General features: G+C 40.4%; 1 protein-coding gene across 38 annotated transcripts in view; it reads left to right on the top strand.

Moving 5' to 3' along the window:
• neb (nebulin) overlaps nt 1-19,231 on the top strand; it is a 297,385-nt gene that overhangs the window by 14,832 nt on the left and 263,322 nt on the right. For all 38 annotated transcript variants that reach the window (XM_087989288.1, XM_087989277.1, XM_087989285.1 and 35 more), the window contains 12 exons: nt 2,054-2,083; nt 2,843-2,872; nt 4,009-4,038; nt 4,127-4,252; nt 6,277-6,384; nt 7,392-7,496; nt 7,632-7,736; nt 8,962-9,066; nt 10,864-10,968; nt 12,816-12,917; nt 17,052-17,159; nt 17,974-18,090. In XM_087989288.1, the coding sequence (XP_087845414.1) occupies nt 2,054-2,083; nt 2,843-2,872; nt 4,009-4,038; nt 4,127-4,252; nt 6,277-6,384; nt 7,392-7,496; nt 7,632-7,736; nt 8,962-9,066; nt 10,864-10,968; nt 12,816-12,917; nt 17,052-17,159; nt 17,974-18,090 (1,071 nt within the window). The remainder of the gene's footprint in view (nt 1-2,053; nt 2,084-2,842; nt 2,873-4,008; nt 4,039-4,126; nt 4,253-6,276; nt 6,385-7,391; nt 7,497-7,631; nt 7,737-8,961; nt 9,067-10,863; nt 10,969-12,815; nt 12,918-17,051; nt 17,160-17,973; nt 18,091-19,231) is intronic.

The following is a 19,231-nucleotide window of genomic DNA, read 5'->3' as shown; positions in this document are numbered from 1 at the left end:
GAGAATTGACAGTTTTCATTGAGGATAAGGCTGGCATTTTGTTGTGCTTGTAAGACTTCTCTGACTCTGTGGTCATGTTCCTTTCTGGGTCTCACCATGGTCTAGTACGCCATCTATATGACAGCTTGCTTGCTTTTAAGAAACTGTGACATGGCACTCTGGAAGATTTCTAGAGCTGATAAATTTCCAAAAGATAGATGTTTGAAATAAATTCATCCAAATAGTGTGGCAAAAGTAATTAAGACTTGTTATCTCGGGTTATTGACCAAAAAACTGTTCTTCACCTCCAATTTCGAGAGTCCTATCCTTTCACATTACTACCACTGAGCTCCCTCTGCTGGACATTCATTGCATTTGTGATATTGCCTCGAACACATTCTTGTAAATCCTAATATGGGATTGTTTCTCCCTTTTTTCCTATTTTGTCAGGATTTCTGGAGGCTAAGATACTATCTTTGGGTACTACATTGGAATGAGCCACAGTATTATTTCCAACAATTGATCAGTTCTGGACACAAAGCTTCGCTTATGTGGAATATTGCATCAGTTACATGAGCTCCTCTTTTGACTGAAGAAAATAGGACATTTCTCATCCCAGATGCCTGCAATGACCTGATCTCTTATTATTCAACCTGTACAGGGATGTTATTACACAGTACTTAAAGCCAGGCTTACCACTGCACCACAAGTCCTCACCCTTATCTCTTCTAAGCTTATTTTTAAGAGCTGTGCATTCACAGCAACCCACTAATGTCATTTAAAGTGATTCAATCAGATCCTCTTGTTTCTGCAACCTTTCGTTAGATCATAGAATCCCTATAGTGTGGAAAATGGCCATTTGGCCCAACAGGTCAACACTGACCCTCCGAAGAGTAACCCATCCAGACCCATTCCCTGACCCTATAACTCTACATTTACCCCTGACTAATGCATCTAACCTACACATCTCTGGACCCTATGGGCAATGTAGCATGGCCAATTCACCTAACCTGCACATCTTTGGAATGTGGGAGGAAACTGGAGCACCTAGAGGAAACCCACGCAGACAAGGGGAGAATGTGCAAACTCCACACAGACAGTCGGCCAAGGCTGGAATTGAATGCAGATCCCTGGTGCTATGAGGCAGCAGTACTAACCACTGAGCCACCGTGCCACCCGATCTACTTGTTCTTACCTGTTCTATTACAGATTCCTCTGTGGACTGAAATGCACATTAAATGCCTTGATTAGAGATTCAGTGGTGCATGAGAACATAATTGACTATAGGCTCAATTGCTTGATAGTTTTGTTCTTTTATGTGCAACCCTGATGCTACCCTGGATCTCACCTTCTACTGTTCTGCCATTGAATTCTTCCAACTTTCTGTTCATCATGGCAGGGTCTTCTTCTGCTTTGTGGACCATGATCTGGCTTCAATTTAATTATATTGAAGTTTCACATGTTGTCACCATACTTTGAGAGAACTCTGTGCTATCCATGCTTTGTACTACTGTAGCTTAGCGAAAGGATTTGCTTTTCCTACACATGCGAGGCTCTCTGGTTGACCTGTATGAATTCTATGCACTTTTGATTCGCGAGAGCATTGTGTGTCTACACTGCACTCTTAGAGGTTGCACAGTCTTGTCAGACTTCTACTGTTATGAGTAGCTTGCATTTCCATCTTATTATATATGTCATTCATTTTTGAGCTTGAATTGGGAACTAATGGTACGTAGGTTATGATCCAACCAGATTTCAGTCTGAAATCTGACCAGTCCAGGAACAACATCATCTGGGATCATAACACTCCTAAGTCTCTCTCCTTATCAGTAATACTGTAATCATTTTAATTATAATATGGTATACTTTATACTGAATGCTCCCCTTCAAGACTCAGACGTATGATTCTCTTTGCTTTGCTGATGTCAGAGAAGCATGATCTTTTATATAATCATCATAAATTTACATCATCATCTTTAACATCATCATCATTAACATATTCACACTCCATTATACGAAAGTAAACATGACTCATTTTTATTTATCTAATCAAAAACATTCTCTTTTCCCCAAGGTTTCTGAACCACAAACATTTATTCGAGAGGTGAGCATTATAAAAACACAATATTTGCAAGTATTAGTAAATAATACCTTTAGTAAGGTGTTAAATGACTTTTGTTCTCTCCTAAAGGTTTTACAACCACATAGAGTCATCCGAGATGTAAGATGTTAACATTTTAAACAGGTTAAAAGATTGGCAAATGGCCTAGATTTTGCTGTGAAATTGTTAGATCTCGTCATCATTGTATGTGTTAATTTTTATTTTGCTTTTGCTAAAATGATTAAAAAGAGAAGGTACTAGTGTTTTTACTTAATGTTTTGCTGTCTTTGAGAATTGTTCAAAATACCTGACAGCTTAGCATGCTTAGTGACATAATTGATCCTGGATGCAGGAAAGCTCCGTGAACTGATTAAAAACCGAAAGAACTGTGGATGTTGTAAATCAGAAACAAAAATAGAAATTGCTGGAAAAGCTCAGCAAGTCATGCAGCATCTGTGGAAAGAAATCAGAGTTAACCTTTTGGGTCAAGTGACCGTTTCTCAAAACTGATAATAGCTATGAAATTATTAGTTCATATGCAGAAGATGAGGTGGGGGAAGAAGTTAAAGAGTAAATGATAGGTGGGGATAAAGCCCAAAGAGAGAAAATAACTGTTGGACAGAGGTTAACTCTAATTTCTCCTCACAGATGCTGTCAGAGCTGCTGAGTTTTTCCAGCAACTTCTGTTTCTGATTCAGAATTAACGCTATACCTATTGCAATAATTTATTCATCTACTAAAGGACAATTTTTCTTCCCATAGGTCACACAACCATACACGGTGGTTGAAGAGGTGAGCATAAGTGACATGTTAACCGAATATTGAAAGTTTGTTTTTTTTTAGTTAATTGTATAAAACTAATATTATGAAAATGCTGGCTTATGTGCAGAAGAGAGGGTGAGGGAAAGGGGGTAAGGAGTAAATGATAGGTGGGGATAGAGTACAAAGAAAGAAAAGAACAGTTCGACAGAAAAAGACATGGATAACGATTTGGTTAGAAGGGTGAATGTCTGTTAGTGGAGACTGTTAATGGTTAAAGTGGGTTGTGTGTAATAGCAGACTATGTAATAACAAGAAATGATATTGGAATCAAGCTAATTGGGCGGCACGGTGGCATAGTGGTTAGCACTGCTGCCTCACAGCGCCAGAGACCTGGGTTCAATTCCCGCCTCAGGTGACTGTGTGGAGTTTGCACGTTCTCCCCGTGTCTGCGTGGGTTTCCTCCGGGTGCTCCGGTTTCCTCCCACAGTCCAAAGATGTGCAGGTTAGGTGAATTGGCCATGCTAAATTGCCCGTAGTGTAAGGTAAGGGGTAAATGTAGGGGTATGGGTGGGTTGCGCTTTGGCGGGTCGGTGTGGACTTGTTGGGCCGAAGGGCCTGTTTCCACACTGTAATCTAATCTAATCTAATATTGGGAAGGGGAAATTCATGCCTCAGAGATCACTGCATCTTTCGGGTAGCTTTCATAAAGTTACCATCCTTTTGACATTGATTTTGGTGGTGCATTTGTTCATTCAAACAGAATTAACAGTATAAAATAAAAACTAAAAGAACTGTGAATGTTGTAAACCAGAAACAAAAGCAAGAATGACTGGAAAAGCTCAGCGGGTCTGGCAGCATCCACAGAAATAAGTCAGAGTTAACTTTTTGAGTCGAATGACCCTTCCTCAGAACTGACGGTTGCTATGAAACAATTAGTTCATATGCAGAAGGTGGGGTGGGGGAAGAGGTTAAAGAGTAAAGGATAGGTGGGGATAGAGCTCAAAGAAAGAAAATAACTATTGGATAGACGTTAATTCTCATTTCTCCTCACAGATGCTGTCAGAGCTGCTGAGTTTTTCCAGCAACTTCTGTTTTGATTCAGAATTAACACTATACCTGTTGCAATCATTTATTCATCTACTAAAGGACAATTTTCCTTCCCATAGATTACACAACCATACACGGTTGTTCAAGAGGTGAGCATAAGTGACACATTAACTGAATATTGAAAATTTTTTTTTAGTTAACTGTGTAAAAATAATATTATTTTATTCATTTTATTAGGTGGTTCATAAGTCTGGCTCAGGTCTACCTGTCAGAGAAGTAAGAAGGAGGAAGAAGGTGGACAAGTCAAAGTTTACGACTCCTTACCTTGAACACAGCCATAAGATGAAAGACCTGTTCAGTTCGGTAAGAAGTTTGAATCATCCATTTGCTTTGTGCATCCATTTATTGGTTATGTCTCAGAAGCACCAAAGGAGCTTTGCCCACTTTGGTCCAAGTTATTAAAGAAACAACTTATAGTGTTAAAGCACATTGAGTATGCAATTGGTACAATGAGAATTGCTAAGGGAAGACATCACTATAAATATGCTTTGTTTTTCTTTTGTAAAATACTTGGCCAAATGACATGATTACAAACGAGAAGCTAGGAGCAGGGGTGGGCCATTAATCCCTTTAAGCCCAAGGAGGCCTGCGTAATAAGATTGGTAATTGCACAGTACACAGTCTGGATTGGCCTGTTCCCTGGCTGCTTTCTCAGTGGAGAGGTCTAAAAAACTGTCATGTATACACTCCAGGGAATGTTCCTCCACAATACCATTGCTAGTTTGTTTTATTCAATCTATGTGTGATTACAGTTGTACTCTTATTACATGCAGGCCTCATTTCTTGTTTAACACCTTCCATTAAATCTCCACTACTGTTTGGACACCTATAACAAAACCCCTCAAACAATGTTTTCTGCCCCTTGGTGTTTCATATCTCCCTCCGCACAGATTTCACGCCATGATTTTCTGTGACAATATCCTTCCTTACTATTGCATTGAATTCTTCCTTTATTAACAATGTTACTCCACCTCCCTCCCTTCATCTTTCCTTCCTTAATAATGAGTACCCCTGGATTTTCTCTTCCTATCCTTGGTCACCCTACAGCCATGTCTCTGTATTTGCAACTATATCATGACCATTTACATTTATTCATCTACCCTATTTCAAATGCTCCGTGCATTAAGACACAAAGACTTTAAAATCTAAGGGTTGTGGAATGATATTCTGCATATTTTAAAAGAAAGTCACCTGACACACATTGCAATTGCTGTTCACACTGTTATTTGTTTGAGCAGTGAATGAGGTTAATCAGGAAAGCTGGAGATAAGGGCATGTATATAGATGGAAATTCAGCTGAAAACAAATAGTTGATTGGTCTATGGTGTGATAGCCACTTGCTGATGACAAAGGCTTTCTGCCTGCCAACAGCTATGTGATTGGCTCTCAGGCAGCTGAACCACTTGTGGGTGTAGATGTTTGGTCAGAGGACATCAGATCTTCAAAAGGAAGCAATGGTCCTGTTCTTTGCAGTGAAAATATACCTCAAGCATGAAGAAAATCATTTTATTTTCCCTTATCACATTCTGTAAGCTGCAGTTATTAACAAAGTCTAACATACATGGTCCGGGTGCAGCCATTTGTACATTAAAGTTACAATTGTGATCCTTAAGGCTCTTGTGGTGCAGTGATAGTGTCCCTATCTCTGAGCCAGAGGCTTGGGCCCAAATCCCTCCTGCTCCGGAGATGTATAATAATATTTCTGAACTGATTGATTCAGGAAAATATCTACAATTGTGTTCCTACAGCCAATTGACAGGTCCTCTTTTAAAAACCTTGTTGAAAATCAAATCAGGCAGGAAAATGGGTATGTAAAATGTCTGCTCTAATTTCCTCTGTTGGTCACCAATTGTTTTACATACAAAGCATAATTTTTCATCTTGTAATTAGTGTTATCTTTTCAAAATTATCAAGTCATATATTTTTCCATGGATTAATATGTAACCCTTTCAAGCCTCCATCTCCCTCCCCCAAGAACGTTGACTATTGTCAAAGGGACACAGGACCTGAGCAGACCTGTGCTGTGATCTGCAATATGACAGCAGACCATTCCTGATTGTTTCTGCTGTGTCAAAGGCTTTGGTTTGATTAACACTCTGCAGCTTGTAGAATTTGTTAACATGCTCACATTTCCCCAGAACCTTCTGGGTTATACAAGCACTGTCTGTAGTGCAATAATTTCCCCTGAAATGACATTGTACCTCAGGGAGAACAGAAGCAATGAGCATAAAAGCGAATGTTTAAGAAATACTTGTGTATTTTCCCAGCAATTGTCACCATATATCAATGGATTTTTTTTAAAAAACTGACAATGTTGTTATTTTTAGAACAAGTATAAGGAAGAATTTGAGAAGGAGAAAGGAAAGCCGTATGCTGTTATCTCAGACACTCCGGAGCTGAAGAGAATTCGGAAGGCTCAGGAACAGCTGAGTGAGGTGAAGAAAATAGATTTGACAAGGTTGGCTCATCCATTTGGGCTGAAAGTGTTGCTGGAAAAGCGCAGCAGGTCAGGCAGCATCCAAGGAGCAGGAGAATCGACGTTTCGGGCATAAGCCCTTCTTCAGGGCTTATGCCCGAAACGTTGATTCTCCTGCTCCTTGGATGCTGCCTGACCTGCTGCGCTTTTCCAGCAACACATTTTCAGCTCTGATCTCCAGCATCTGCAGCCCTCACTTTCTCCTCATCCATTTGGGCTAGTGGTTATCAAAACTGACCTATACATTGGAAAATGTATATTAACTAACGTTAATTAGTTACCGTTTTTTCCTCCCCGTTCCATCACTCGCATTAATCCTGCTCCACCATGAACTAGAAACCTTTCCTGTTCATGCAGTACTCAAATCAATGTCCTTGCATCTACATGAGATGATGAACATTCTCCAAATCAAACCTGTTTGGGATGGGAAAAGCTTTATGTAGTAACATTGCTGATGGCTGCAGACAGCAATTCCTGAAGGGCAGGTCCTTCCATTAGTGTCAAACAGGAAATGGATACAAGGTAATACCCCTGCTGCATACTTATCATCCTTCAACTCAGCAATGCCAATGGAACCAAATACCAACAAAATGATATACCTGAATTTTGATGGAAAGGATCTCTCTCCAGAACTGTTCCTGCACATAATTGAGCTTGATTGGCCTGGGTGGATCATCGAATGGAGATTCATTCAAGTAAAAATCACAAAGTTTAAAGTGCAGTTTTCTATTATGGTATTACTCCCACAACTCCATAAGATCATGGAGATAGGAGCAGAAGTGGTCTGTTCGGCCCATCAGGTCTTCTCTGCCATTCAATGAGATGGCTGATCTGATAATCCACAACTCCACTTTCCTGCCTTATCCCCAAAATCCTTACTTCCCTTACTGATTAAAAATATGTCCACCTATGCTCAATGATCAAGCCTCGGTAGCCTCGGATTAATTTGTTATTTAAATTATAAAGGTCAAGTATCGTTCAGATGGTGACAAGGCAAAGACAATGTGCCACGTTGATGGGACGGCCCGGGATATTGAACACGCCAAAAATGTTTCACAGTTGGTTAGCAAGGTAATATTGCCAACAGTAGCTGGTCAACATCAAGACCGCGTTTGGGTTGTACCCTAAGTTATTCTTTTGTGTAATACAAATTTATGGCATCTCCTAATCAGCTTAGTGACGTATCTGTTGAACTGTCTGCTTCAGGTGCTGTACAAACAGAAATGGGAAGATACCAAGGATGTTTATCAACTGCCACCAGATGCTCCAGAGCTTGTCCGAGCTGTGAAATTTGCCGAAAACTTCAGTCCGGTAAAGAAATCTAATCAAAATAAGCAGTATCAAATGTGTAGCAAATATCACTCTTGCAATCTTCTTCATCTTTTGTCAGAATTGTGGCATTGTTTTCTCACAAAATTCATTCTGCAAATGAATAACTAAGTTGCCCTGGTGGATAACAGACGGGTTGAACTGATAGTGGAGAGGTTTAACTCTAGTGTGAGTCTTGCTGGATTGCCTGCAAACCAATGACGCCTAACTTTGAGAATTTGCAGTTTTATTGGATAGCCTTGTGAAGGTGAGGTCTCTGCCAGACCCTTTGGTAAGAAGTTACAGTAACAAGGGAGAAGACTCACAGTTGCATGTACTGGTGCCCCACATCTCATTGCAGATCATTTACCTGCTCCTCCAGGAGCAACTAGCTGGTCCAGAACAAGCAGGTCTCTCTTGGGTTCAAGTAACTTTGGGGATCCAGATCTCTGAAACATGGAGATGTTAAAGTTGTGCTCAGAAAGCCTTTGTAAAGGTGAGTTTGGGTGAGGGTCCATGGGGGTAAGGTGTTCATGGGCAGCACATATATTAAGATAGTTCTGCTACTTTGCTACTTGAAGGTTTTGCACCACACGCCACTGCACCTTTTCTCCCCCTTTTATCGTTGTGAATCTAGAATCTTCCGTGGATGTGTGGGTGGGTGGACGTGCTCTAGGATGATCTATAAATTCTAAGACCATACTAAGACTTGCTCTTGTTTTGTATTCAGTGCTCACCAGCTTTGGTGGTATCGATTCACTGTGGTTATGACCTTGGTATATCAGTGAGCTGTTGCCCCCATACATTTTCCAGGTCAAAATGTTTATTATTATTTTCTGGAGAGCCATTTCAAGAATATCAAAGAATGATAAAAGCATAATATTTGCCAACAGTGAAATGTCTGCTACAGAAAATGCCCACACAATGAAAGTTCAAGATCATGAATTGAGTCGACAAATGAAGATTATTAGACCAAAGTTTCCAGCTTCTTAATTCTTCAAAGGCAAATTCTGCTACTCAAGGCACCAATGAGCTATCTGATACCTCTCTGACCCTTACTTTGAACTGTTACTGTACCAGTTATAAGAAGTGTTTCAGTTTCAATATTGGCATTTATTTCATGAAAAAACAATTATTTTTGATGACAAGTTGTATGCCACTGTTAGAGTTATAACTTTCATTCTACAATTAAGTTAAATTAATATTGACTGTTTTTCTCCCCATGAAGAAATTATATAAAGAGGCCTGGGAAGAAGAAAAGCCTTTCTATTACCCTTACACTGACAGTCCAGAGCTGAGACGAGTTGCCAATGCTCAGAAAGCTTTGAGTGATGTAAGTGACTTGAAAATGAAGTGTTTGGGGCTTTTGAGTGTGTCAGTTTTTAATGTAATGATCACAAAAATTAAAATGATGTTTGATTAGTTCTGCAGTTATCAACAAAGGAAGGACAATGAGGAAGAAATGCTTTACAAGGTTACAGAGACATGCAGGGCAGGAGGCCATTTGATATATCATTCCCGTGTTGGCTCTTTGAATAAGAAATCCAATCAGTCTCACTCCCCCAGTTCCTTTACAACCAACTAGAAAATGTCTCCTTTCCAACTACATCTCCAAAATCCTTTTAAAAATTGTGAGTGAGTCGAGTTTTGGACTCCATCATGAGTGCATTCCATTGTGGAAATAAAATTGAAATTCATCCTCATAGTTGTAATAAGATAAAAGATTGAAGCTTGTGCTATTTTCTATTTCTCAGGGTTTCATTCAATAATATTTTAAAATCCTAAATATGTTCACTTTAACCCTTCCAAGTTATTTCTCTGAAAAGCTGAAAATACCCAACCTTCTTTAGCTGCTAGTTACTCTTGACACTCTCAAAGCCAGTCCATTTCTACAAGTTACAAAGGGCGGCACGGTGACTCAGTGATTAGCACTGCTGCTTCACAGCGCCAGGGACCCGGGTTTGATTCCGGCCTTGGGCGACTGTTTGTGTGGAGTTTGCACATTCTCTCTGTGTCTGTGTGGGTTTTCTCTGGTTTCCTCTCACAGTCCAAAGATGTGCAGGTTAGGTGAATTGGCTAAGTTAAATTGCTCATAGTGTTAGGTGCATTAGTCAGGGGTAAATGTAGGGAAATGAGTCTAGGTGGGTTTCTCTCTGGAGGATCGGTATGGACTTGTTGGCCCGAAGGGCCTGTTTCCACACTGTAGGGAATCTAATCTAATCTAAAAATCAGGAATGTGGTAGAATACTTCCCACTTGCCTAGATCAGTGCAGCTCCAGTAACACTCAGTAAACCCAACACCATCCAGGACAAAGCAGCCTTCTTGATTGGTATACCACCTTCAACACTCACTCCACCCATCCTGGCAATAGGATGTACCATCTACAAGATGTACTGCACCAACTTACCAAGGCTCCTTCAACTGCTTCTTCCACACATGTGACCTTCACTACCACGAAGGGCAAGAGCAACAGATGCCATTTGCAAGTTCCCCTCCAAGCCAAACACCACCCTGACTTGGAACCATATCACTGTTATGATCAAAATCCTGGACCTTCAATCATACCAACATTTGGGATTTCCTCTAATTCACAGACAGCAGCAGGCTACAGAAAACAGCTCACCACCATTTTCTCTAGGGCAATAAATGCTGGCCTAGGCAATGATGCCCACAACCCATGAATACATTTTAACAAATTGAGCAGTTTTGATGCCCTGTTTTCCATCCTCCTGACCTGAATATATCCTATTTGATCAAAACTGATGACAACACTCTGGTGATCAGTATACTGTACAATTTAACACAACTTCCATTAAAACTGTGCAGTTTTGTCAATATAGATGGTTGGTTGCTGTTCTACAATTATCTGACATATTATAACATCGCCACATCTCTTTCAAATTTACAATCAACTATTTCAGCCTTTTTTATTAAACACTTGTGTTGCTGGTTGCTTGGATCTGTGTGCAGGATTTATACAGTTTAGTACTAAATATCATTTTATTACTAAAATGGCAACTATCAAATCATTTAGCATTGGGAAAGAGGAACTATCCACATCTCAATGAAGAGTCCAAGGAGTCAAGCTATTTATTTTCATTCATAAGCCAATTTTCTCTTTCTACCCAGATTGAGTACAAGAAAAACCACAATGAACATCTATCAAAATACACCTCATTGCCCGATCCACCAGATGTCGAGATGGCAAAAAAGGTTGTCAATCAGCTCAGTGATGTGAGTACCAGTAACAACAACAAATATAAGAACAAATACTATTCCAAGGCATGTGATAAAACTGGAATCGAGCAACAAATAGATGACGAGTTTAAGAAGGGGTTATTATACTGACTAATGTTATAGCGAAAGGGATATTTCAAAGTGGACTTTAAAGGTGGAGAGGCTGGAGGATGGTTGAGTAGGACGTATGGTTGAGGGATGGAACTTTATCAAGGATCCATCAGTGACCCCTCGTCTGATGCATCCATGTCATGTCCCTTGGTAACAAAATTCAATGACATGGTTTCACCTTTCACATATGTGTTGAAGGTCTCACGTGTACCTCTGCAGCCTTTCTTTCCACTCTTGCATTGATCCTCTTCATCCATCGACTGTCCAATAGCCAGCTCTAATTTCCTCCAAAGTCATCGGCTTCAGATTCCAGCTCAAGCTCTCATTTCAAGCATTTACAATAACTAGAGAGGTGGTACTGTATAATTATACCCACTGGCGTTTAGCAGAATGACAAGCATGTCAAATTCTGAGGCACTTTGATGGGGTAGATGTGGAAAGGGCGGTTCCTGTTACAGGAGAATCTAGAACTTAGGGCTACTGTTTGAAAATAAGGAGTGATTCTTTCAAAATAAAGATGAGGCAAAAATTATTTTCTCACAAAGTGTTATGAATGTTTGGAACTTCCTTCCTGAAAAGGCAATGGAAGCAGAATCTTTGAATGATTTTAAGGCAGAGTGGGATGGATTCTTGTTCAGTAAAGGAGTAAAAGTTTATTGGGTAGGTGAATTTTAAGTACAATCTGATTAAGCATGGTCTCGTCAGCCAGCTTGAGAGTCCGAATAGACTACCTCTGCCCCTTAATTATATGACAATGGCATCAAACGTAAAGGAGAAGGATTGGTTGAGTGGATTGATAGCAGCAGAAGTAACTCAGCTGGTAGTTGTTCAAGGCTAACCAGTTAGTCAGGTTTAATTTTAATTGTAGTGACTATGGAGTGGGATTCAATCAGCTCCTGGAGGTTTCATCACATGACCTGACCCACACTCCAGCTATCAGTTGGCCAACCCTTAAGAAATACCGACACACTATCCAAATTGGAAAGCAAATTGTTTGAATGAACACATTTGGATTTTCCTCATTTGTGTCTCAAATGAACAGGTATTTAGTATGTGGGAGTTAACTTTGCATCTTCCAATATCCAGTGGGCTACTTCATATTGTAATTCTGCTTTCGGCAAAATTTGTCCAGAGAATAATTGTATTGATAGATGTGTCTTTTACATTAGTTGATTTTTTTTTTCAAACAAACAATCTGAAGTAGGAAGCGTTTGTTCAAGGAATGAACAACTGCTCCAGAAATGTGTAAAAATGTCTCTGAACAGGTTAATTTGTAAATATCTACCAAGAATCAGATTTGGAGCTTTAAGATATGTGCATTGCTCCACTCTTATTAATCTTAATCCTGTCTCTGGCATCTAATCATTAGGGTTATTTGAGTATCTTAATAATAGTTGAAATAAATATTCACCTGGTATTGTATTAGAACTGATTAGAATGCCGGAGAGAGTGAACCTCATCCAACTTAATCAATCAAGCAAGAAACTATCTCAGATGTGTTTAACAATTGAAAATTCTCTAGTAATTCTTCTGCACTCCTGAAGTGTTATCAAGGAGAAATACCTTTAGAGATTAGCCAAATTTAGATTATTTTTCTTTTGTCACTTTAATAAACTCTTTTCATGATTTTTGCATCCATTTTACAATGGCTTATCTATATCTTACATCAAGTCTGCTTGATTTCCCAAATATAATTAAGAATAACAATAATATGGCCTTCCATTTTCTTGCAGATTAAGTACCACAAAGACTACAACAAAAATAAGGGCAAGTGGAGCCAGACACCTTGTTATGATGTCGCAGTTGCCCGAATGAATGCTGACAATTTGAGCACTGTAAGTACTTTTTTAATTTCTGTCCTGCTATTCATGTAAAATATGCTGAGGTGAAGAAGAAGCTAAGGGAATTGGTTTGTACGCTGTCCAGTCACTAAACCAGCTCAATCCCAGGTTCAGTTTCCTCTCTGTTGATCTAATTGGCCTCGCATTGCCATAGGTTCCAACCAGAAAGGGAGAAAAACAATTTTAAAGTTTTCATTTTGATCTCTATTATTGGGTTCAGAGATATCTGTCTCCAGTGCATAACCTAATATAAGCATGTATATAGATTGGCTCCAGTTGTATCCTTCACTAGTTGGTTTATCTGGAGAAGGAAAGGTGGAAATCTACAGATTGTAGGGTAGAACATAGAACATAGAACAATACAGCGCAGAACAGACCCTTCGGCCCTCGATGTTGTGCCGATCTGTGAACTATTCTCAGCTCATCCCCCTACACTATCCCATCATCATCCATGTGCTTATCCAAGGATTGTTTAAATCTTCCTAATTGGCAGGAAGGGCATTCCACGCCCTTGCCACTGTCTGAGTAAAGTACCTGCCTCTGATATCTGTCTTAAATCTATCACCCCTCAATTTGTAGTTATGCCCTCTTGTACAAGCTGATGTCATCATCCGAGGAACAAGACTTTCACTGTCTACCCTATCTAATCCTCTGATCATCTTGTATGTCTCCATCAAATCCCCTCTTCGCCTTCTTCTTTCCAATGAGAACATTCCTAAGTTTCTCAACCTTTCCTCATAAGACCTTCCCTCCAGACCAGGCAACATCCTGGTAAATCTCCTCTGCACCTTTTCCAATGCTTCCACATCTTTCCCGAAATATGGCGACCAGAACTGTATACAATATTCCAAGTGTGGCCGCACTAGCATTTTGTATATTTGCAGCATGATATTGCAGTTCCGGAACTCAATCCCTCTACCAATGAAACCTAACACACCGTATGCCTTCTTAACAGTACTATCAACCTGGATGGCAACTTTCAGGGATCTATGTACATGGACTCCAAGATCACTCTGCACATGCATACTACCAAGAATCGTTCCATTGACCCAGTCCTCTGCCTTCGTGTTATTCTTCCCAAAGTGAATCACCTCACGTTTAGCTGCATTGAACTCCATTTGCCACCTCTCAACCCAATTCTGCAGTTTATCCAAGTCCCCCTGCAACCTGAAACATTCTTTCAAACTGTCCACTACTCTACTGACTTTAGTGTCATCTACAAATTTACTAATACATCCACCTATGCCTGTGTCAAAGTAGTTTATAAAAATGACCATCAGCAGTGTGGTCCCAAAACAAGTCCGTGTCGCACACCACTCATAACCGAACACCAGGCTGAATATTTTCCATCAACCACCACTCACTGCCTTCTTACAGAAAGCCAGTTTCTAATCCAAACTGCTAAATCACCCTCAATTCCATTTCTCTACATTTTCTCCAACAGCTTACCATGTGGAATTTTATCAAAGGCTTTACTGAAGTCCATGTACACCACATCAACTGCCCTATCCTCGTCGACATGCTTGGTCACCTTCTCAAAAACCCAATGAGGTTTGTGAGACACGACCTGCCCCTTGACGAAACCATATTGACTATCTGAAATCAAATTGTTGTTTGCTAGATGATTATAAATCTTATCTCTTATAATCCTTTCCAAAACCTTTCCTACAACAGAAGTAAGGCTCACTGGTCTATAATCACCTGGGTCATTTCTACTGCCCTTCTTGAACAAGGGCACAACATTTGCAATCCTCCAGTCCTCTGGTACTAAACCTGTCGACAATTATGACTCAAAGATCAAAGCCAAAGGCTCTGCTATCTCCTTCCTAGCTTCCCAGAGAATCCTTGGATAAATCCCATCCAGTCCAGGGGACTTATCTACTTTCACTCCTTCTAGAACTGATAACACCTGTTCGTAACTAACCTCAATCCTTTCTAGTCTAATATCTCGTATCTCATTCTTCTCCTCTACAATATTCTCCTTTTCCTGAGTGAACACCGATGAGAAATGTTCATTTAGCACATCTCCGATCTCGATAGGGTCCACACTCAACTTCCCACTTCTGTCTTTGACTGGCCCTATTCCTACCCTGATCATCCTTTTATTCTTCATATACCTATAGAAAGCTTAAGGGTTCTCCTTTATTCTATTTGCTAAAGACTGCTCGTGTCCTCTCTTTGCTCTTCTTAGCTCTCTCTTTAAGTCCTTCCTAGCTGATCTGTAACTCTCCATCGCCTCATCTGTACCATCTTGTTTCATTCCTCTTCCGCTTAACAAGTAATGCAATTTCTGTAGTAAACCATGGTTCCCTTACCCTATCACTTCCTCCCTGCCTGACAGGGACATACCTATCAAGGACATGCAATATCTGTTCCTTAAACCAGCTCCACATTTCCATTGCCTGCATCCCCTGCATTTTGCTACCCCTTTCTATGCATCCTAACTTTTGCCTAATTGCATTATAATTGCTCTTGCCCCATCGATAATTCTTGACCTGTGGCATGTACCTATCCCTTTCCATCGCTAAACTAAATGTAACTGAATTATGGTCACTCTCTCCAAAGTGTTCACCTGCCACTAAATCAAACACCTGGCCTAGTTCATTACCAAGCACCAGATTCAGTGTGGCCTCCCCTCTTGTCGGCCCTTCGACATACTGTGTCAGGAAACCCTCCTGAACACATTGGACAGAGTGGGATAAGGGTGTTTTGAGCTGAATATTTGAAGGAAGTGGAGATGTATTTAGAACAAAGAACAAAGAAGAACAGGAACAGGCCCTTGGGCCCTCCAAGCCTGAGCCGATCCAAATGTACTGTCCAAACCTGTCGGTTAATTCCTAAACATTTGTATCCCTCTGCTCTCCACCTACTCATGCATCTGTCCAGACACGTCTTAAATGAATCTACGGTGCCTGCCTCTACCACCTCTGCTGGCAACGCGTTCCAAACACCCACCACCCTCCATGTGAAGTACTTGCCGCGTGTATCCCCCTTAAACTTTCCACCTCTCACCTTGAAAGCATGACCTCTCGTTATTGAATCCTTCACCCTGGGAAAAGCTTGTCTCTATCCACCCTGTCTATACCCTTCATGATTTTGTAAACCTCAATCAGGTCCCCCTTAATCTCCGTTTTTCTAGTGAAAAAAACCTAACCTACTTAACCTCTGTCACATATTTGTCATATATTGAATTGCAACTCAGAATCATGGAACTAGAAGGCGGAAGATTGACCAATTGCAAACAGTGAGGAGGTATCATTATTGGCAGAAGACATGCTTGAGGAGTTCTGGGGACCACTCCTCTCCATCTTGGTTCACAAGGCCTAGAAAGACTCTGTTTGAGTCCAGGGGAATTCCAGCTATCAGCAGCTCAATTTAAATCAGACTCTCAGTTGATCCCTTAAATGATGAGTCCTCCCTCTCCAGGACAGATACACAACACCATTCACTGCACTCAAAAATAAAGTAGTTGTGTATATGGGATTACTATCATATACTCCCTACAGTGAGGAAACAGGCCATTTGGCCAAGCAAGTCCACAACAAAGAGTATCCCATCCAGACCTATTCCCTGATCCTTTCATTTTACATTTTTTCTGACGAATGCAACTAACCTATACATCCCTGGACACTACGGACAATTTAGCATGGCCAATTCACATAACCTGCACTTCTTTGGACTGTGGGAGGAAACTGGAGCACCCAGAGGAAACCCACACAGACACATGGAGAATCTGCAAACTCCACACAGTCGTGCTGTGAGGCAGCAGTGTTAACCACTGAGCCACCATATCAACCATATGTCTGTGAAGAAAACCAAATTTTAAGTCTATCTGAGATAATTAAGATTGAAGCTATGAATCATTCTTGCAGCACCCCTGTAAATCTATTCCAAAGACCTCATAATAATTCACAGTTTGAAGGTAAAACAGATGCAGCATCTTAAATACGGTCAAGCCAAGTTCTGTGGAAGAAATGGGATTTTGTTTTATCCTGAATTATCTTATTAGTATAACCACACAATCTATTTGCTTTGATAATGGCTTCTCAGCATGAGTTAGTGAACTATCAGATGATGATGAACCATCTGAACAATAGCTTGATTTATGTTTTTGTCCTTTTTAATTAGAAAAAATACAATGAGGGCTATGAGGAAATGAAAGACCAAATTTACTTCATGCAAAATGAAACTCCCGAATATGTAGCCAACAAGCGTACTCAGGAAGCTACTAGTCCGGTAAGTGATTCCCGCTTGAATATATTCATCTCATGTTCTGACTGCCACTTCCTTTGTACCAAAATTAATCAATGCTCCTTCTGTGGAAATTTGGAGTGGTACTTAGTGGAAGTAATAGGTATCTCAGCTATTGGCTGGAGAGCTGATGAAAACTGCACATCAACACTTTTACTGGGTTATGACTGAGCTTCAGATAAAACAAATTGATTTAATATAGAAAATGAGACAACACAGTGAGATCATTGGTTTGCATTTGCAGCAAATATGAATGGTCAAGTGTGGGAAGAAGCATTTCATTTTGGGTGGGTTTTCAGGTAGCTGACCACATTGAGAAGGTAAACTTCAGAAGTATTTTGTTATTGGTATCCAATGCTCTTCTTTCATGTTTTCTATGATTAAGACTAGAAAGCTGGTTTCTTTGAAAGTTGTCCTTGTGCCTCATAAGTTCAAATCACATTAGATACAGTAGTTCCCCCGTACCCGTGCGGGATACATTCCAATACCTACCACGGAAGTCCGAAAACACGGATATGAGTGAATGCATTCATTTAAATGGGAAACGTACCTTCCCGGCAGCCTCCTGGTCCTTGGTTCTGGAACATTCCCTTTTATATGTTTGGCCACAGTAAACTGTGGGTAAGTGAAACTGCGGTAACCAGAACCGCGAATACGGGGTCGTCCTGTATTGGCACCTCTGCACTTCAACCATCAGCTGACCTGTCTCCAAAAACACATGTTGGCTTTGTGCATTAAGTACCAGCTATCTTATAAGTGAAAGAATTCTATTAATTATTAACCTCTCTTGCTTCTTTAGATAAAATACAGACAAGATTATGAGAAGACCAAAGATAAAACTGATTACAACACCCTACCAGCTACAGAAAATCCTCTGCTTCAGCAGTTGAAGAAAGCCGGTGATATAGCAAGTGACGTAAGTATTTACAAGCTCAATGCGCCTTTAGACAGTGAGCACCATTCCTTTTGCACATTATTATGGTGCAGAAAGGGGCCACTTGGTCCATTGTGCCTGTACCGGCTCTATTATCTGGTCTGTATTTATTATCCCAGGACTAATCTCCTTCCTGTTCCCAATGTCCCTACATACCATTACTATCCAAATTAAATATCTAATGCCGTTATGAATGCATCAATTGAATCTGCCTCCTCCACATTTGCAGGCAGTGCATCCCATACATGAACAACCCACTTCATGAAAAAGACTTTTCTCACATCGCTCTTGTTTCATTTGCACATTACTTTAAATTTAAGCCCTCTTGTTATTGTTTTTTTTAAACAAGAAAAACAGCTTCTTCCTACTTACTCTGTCCAGCGCGCTCAATGGTTTTGAACACCTCAATCAGAGCTTCTCTCATCCTCATTCTATGCAGGGACAACAGTCCCAACATGTTCAATCCATCCTCAGGAGTTTCTCATACCTGGGACCATACTAGTAAATTGTTTCTCTCCAATGTATTCATATGATGTGCAACCCGCAACAGGACTCAATACTCCTGCTGGGACAATCCCTAGACAATGTACCAGTGGAAAAAATACAGAGGACAAAGGAATAAAAATACAAAGGAGGCATGGAAAAATTAAAAATCGTTCATGCTGGAGGTCCAAAATAAAAGGCAAACAAGCTGGAAACACTCTGCAGCATTTACAGAGTGAGAATCAGAAATGACTATTCAAGTCAATGACAAACCATGGGAAGATGTAGGAAAGATTTTTAAAATTTATTTTTGTGCAATGTGGGTGTTGCAGGCTGGCCAGCATTTATGGCCTGTCCCTTGCTGCCCCTTGAGAAGGTGGGGGTGAGCTGCCTCTGCAATCCACCTGCTATGGGTTGACCCATAATGCCATAAGGGTGGGAATCCCAGAATGTTGACTCAGTGACAGTGAAGGAGTGGTCAGCATAGTGAGTAGCTTGAAGAGGTATTTGAAGATGGTGGTGTTCCCATGTATATGCTGTCCTTGTCCTTCCAGATATAAGTGGTCATGTTTTGGAAGGTGCTGTCTGAAGATCCTTGGTGAATTTATGCAGTGCATCTTGTGCTTAGTACACACTGCTG

The sequence above is a fragment of the Chiloscyllium plagiosum genome, unplaced genomic scaffold, assembly GCF_037043375.1.
Source record: "Chiloscyllium plagiosum isolate Xiang-an unplaced genomic scaffold, Cpla_swu_hap1 HiC_scaffold_7, whole genome shotgun sequence".
In the NCBI taxonomy this organism is placed as follows: domain Eukaryota; kingdom Metazoa; phylum Chordata; class Chondrichthyes; order Orectolobiformes; family Hemiscylliidae; genus Chiloscyllium; species Chiloscyllium plagiosum.
Note: the sequence above shows the minus strand (reverse complement) of the source record. Positions and strands in the feature narration are given on the sequence as shown.